A 2,631-nucleotide genomic window follows, 5' to 3' on the forward strand; every position below is an offset into this window, starting at 1 on the left:
ACGAAGTGTTTGGCTTTCTCCAGCGCGTTGGTATCCGGACACTCGTCCACGCGTGGGGACTGTCATTGCCAAGCGACGCTGTCGAGATGCTGGCGCTGCTTCTGGTCACGGACCCGGCGCTGCGTCCGTCCATGGCCACGGTACTGCAGCATCCGTACTGCCAGCCGCGCGCCTCGATCGATGTATCGTCGCGGTAGAGACGATGGTTTTGAGATTCCGAAAGGAGTCGTTAATCGTTCTGATAGAATAGTCTTTGAGTATTTTGTTGTTGGAATGTTATTCTGAGATTCGACGCGAAACGAGCTCGCATTTGAATTTTCGAGCAAGAAATTTCGTCTCGCGTGCTACGATTTAGAGCACCAAGACTCGAGTCGCCAACGACGTGGCGGCTTCGTTCCCCAATCGCGCGATGCCAATAGTTCAAATGCAGCGAATAGCATGCCTTCCAAGACGCAATTGGCATCTGATTGGCTAAGAAAGGCGTCACACGACCGTCGAGTTGGCATGCATGTGCGGTCGATGAGCTCACCTGGGCTAGCATACTAGTAGCTCCTTGAGGTTCAGCTATACAGCTTCCCGATCAATGACACGAGATAAATTGTTAATTTGTTGATTTATTGATCAGTAGATACATGATTAAGTCTTGGTCTCTACCGAGGGCGTAGTCGCGCGGGCTTGTCGGCGCATCGCGCTTGCGCTTGCGGCGTTGGTCGGTTGCTTCATTGCGCTGGTGGCGTCGTTGCACGCGCGTTGCTTCGTATGGAGGAGGCGAAGGTCGTGCGTCGTTGCAAAGTACTCGATCACGTCATGTTGGAGGTTGGCGACAGCGATATTGAGAGCGATGCGCCAATACCGTGGCTCGTTGTACGTGGTGCAGAGCCACTGGAGGAGCGCAAACTGGTTTTGAGCGCTAGCTTGCTCGAATGCCACTGCGATCATGCCGTGGGTGCTGTGATTCAAGAGGAAAGCCACGAGGTCCGTGCTGCCGCTCGTTACAGCGTGCCCAATGTGGTGGGCTCTGAAGGCGGCGACCACGCGTTGCTCCAAGAGGTCCTGCACGATGCAGAGCCGACCGCCACGCAGCGCAATCGCTACCAAATTCGGCAGGTACAAACCGACATCTTGCCCCATGGCAAAACGGAGCAAGTCGACGTGGTCGCCGAGACAGGCCGCGACTACAAGGTGACGCACGGCGCCGGAAATCGTTTCGCTACCAGTCTTTCCGTAGGAACAGGAGTTGCAGACATTCCCGCGGTGGTCGATGCTGTAGTGTTGGTGCAAATGAAGGTGCTTACCCACGCAGCGGCGCCACGCCCCGTAGTGGAGCGTCCAGCGTCCGCCGGCGATGCACAGCGTCTTCGTCGCCATGAGCTCGCGCAAGAGATCGACGCGGCCATACTCGAGCGCGTAGCCAAAGACAAGCGATGGACACAGCTGAGGCACGAAGCGGAAGCCGACGCGATCGAGCCACGGTGCCATGAGCGCATGCACGGACCCGAGGTCGCCGTCCGGCGGGTCGTGGCCGAGGCGCGTGAGGATGCGAACGTCTTGGTTGACGCCCACTTGGTAGGCAGTGACGAGCGGCAGGAGCTGCGCGCTCATGAGGACGCCGGGGCAGGCCATGGTCCCGGGCTTGCGTCTTGCGCCGCTGGATTGGATTTGAAATTTTAAACACGTGGCGTGTTTAAAACGTGTTTCAAACACATGGGACCGGGAGAATGAGGTGGCAGCGGGAGGCGGCGTGATTCGCGGGGTGGAGCGATGCCATTGGCTGCAATACAACGAATGACAGGCCGTTCAATGTGAAATTGGCTTTGGATTGGCTTATAATCGCGCCACAGCCCCAATCCGAGCTGAGCGTCACAAGATCGCAACAGGAATGGTGCAGCGTCGTGGCGCGTCAAGTCTGCGCTGACCAACGGCCCTGAATGCTACCTAGTCCACGCAGATACTGGTACGCGTGTTCAAGTTGTCAGTTCCACGTGGCAGCATGGCGTCCCACGTCGATACTGGTGGAGAAGTAGATGGATGGAAAGGGATTTAGGGATACATGGATAGATAGACGCGACGCACCTACAGTGTAGTACGCTATCTACGTGAGCGTGTCCGTCGGGTAGGCTAACCTTTGGTGTGACGCTTGTGGCGTCGTTGCACGCGCGCTGTCTCGGCTGAGGCGAAGATCGTGCGTCGGTGCAACGTAATCGATCATGTCGTGTTGGAGGTTGGTGGTTTGGAGAGCGATGCGCCAATGCACTGGTTCGTTGCACTGCGTACAGAGGCAGAAGAGGAGCGCAAGTTTTTCTGGTTCAGGGCGACCGCTTCTCGAAAGGCTACAAGAGTCATGCCACCAGATCTGTTCTTTAAGAGCAACGCGACGAGGCCCGGTTTGCCGATCGCTACGGTAAGCCGCATGTTACAGGCCTTGCAGCTGGAGATCACTCGTAGATTGAGGAGCTCTTGCACGATGCAGAGTCTGCCTGTGCGCGGTGCGATGGCTGTCAATGGCGGTCTTCATCATTAAAAAATGCAGCAATTCGAGAGGTGGTACACTTGACCAGAAAGGTGGCTCGCATTCCTCAGCCTTAGCGCGTCGTGAAACGACATACCACCGTACTCGAAGCAAACGGACCG

At 56.7% G+C, this 2,631-nt stretch overlaps 1 protein-coding gene across 1 annotated transcript; it reads right to left on the reverse strand.

Annotated features, from left to right (window-relative positions):
* Positions 1-608: 608 nt before the first annotated feature.
* On the reverse strand, positions 609-1,623 carry SPRG_18137 (hypothetical protein; the record flags this gene model as incomplete). Its single annotated transcript, XM_012357570.1, has 2 exons — positions 609-1,175; positions 1,296-1,623. 2 exons carry the CDS (start codon positions 1,621-1,623, stop codon positions 637-639), a joined length of 867 nt encoding a protein of 288 aa, XP_012212960.1. The 3' UTR covers positions 609-636.
* Between the last annotated feature and the right edge of the window lie 1,008 nt (positions 1,624-2,631).

Source organism: Saprolegnia parasitica (genome assembly GCF_000151545.1).
Source record: "Saprolegnia parasitica CBS 223.65 unplaced genomic scaffold supercont2.999, whole genome shotgun sequence".
Lineage (NCBI taxonomy): Eukaryota > Oomycota > Saprolegniomycetes > Saprolegniales > Saprolegniaceae > Saprolegnia > Saprolegnia parasitica.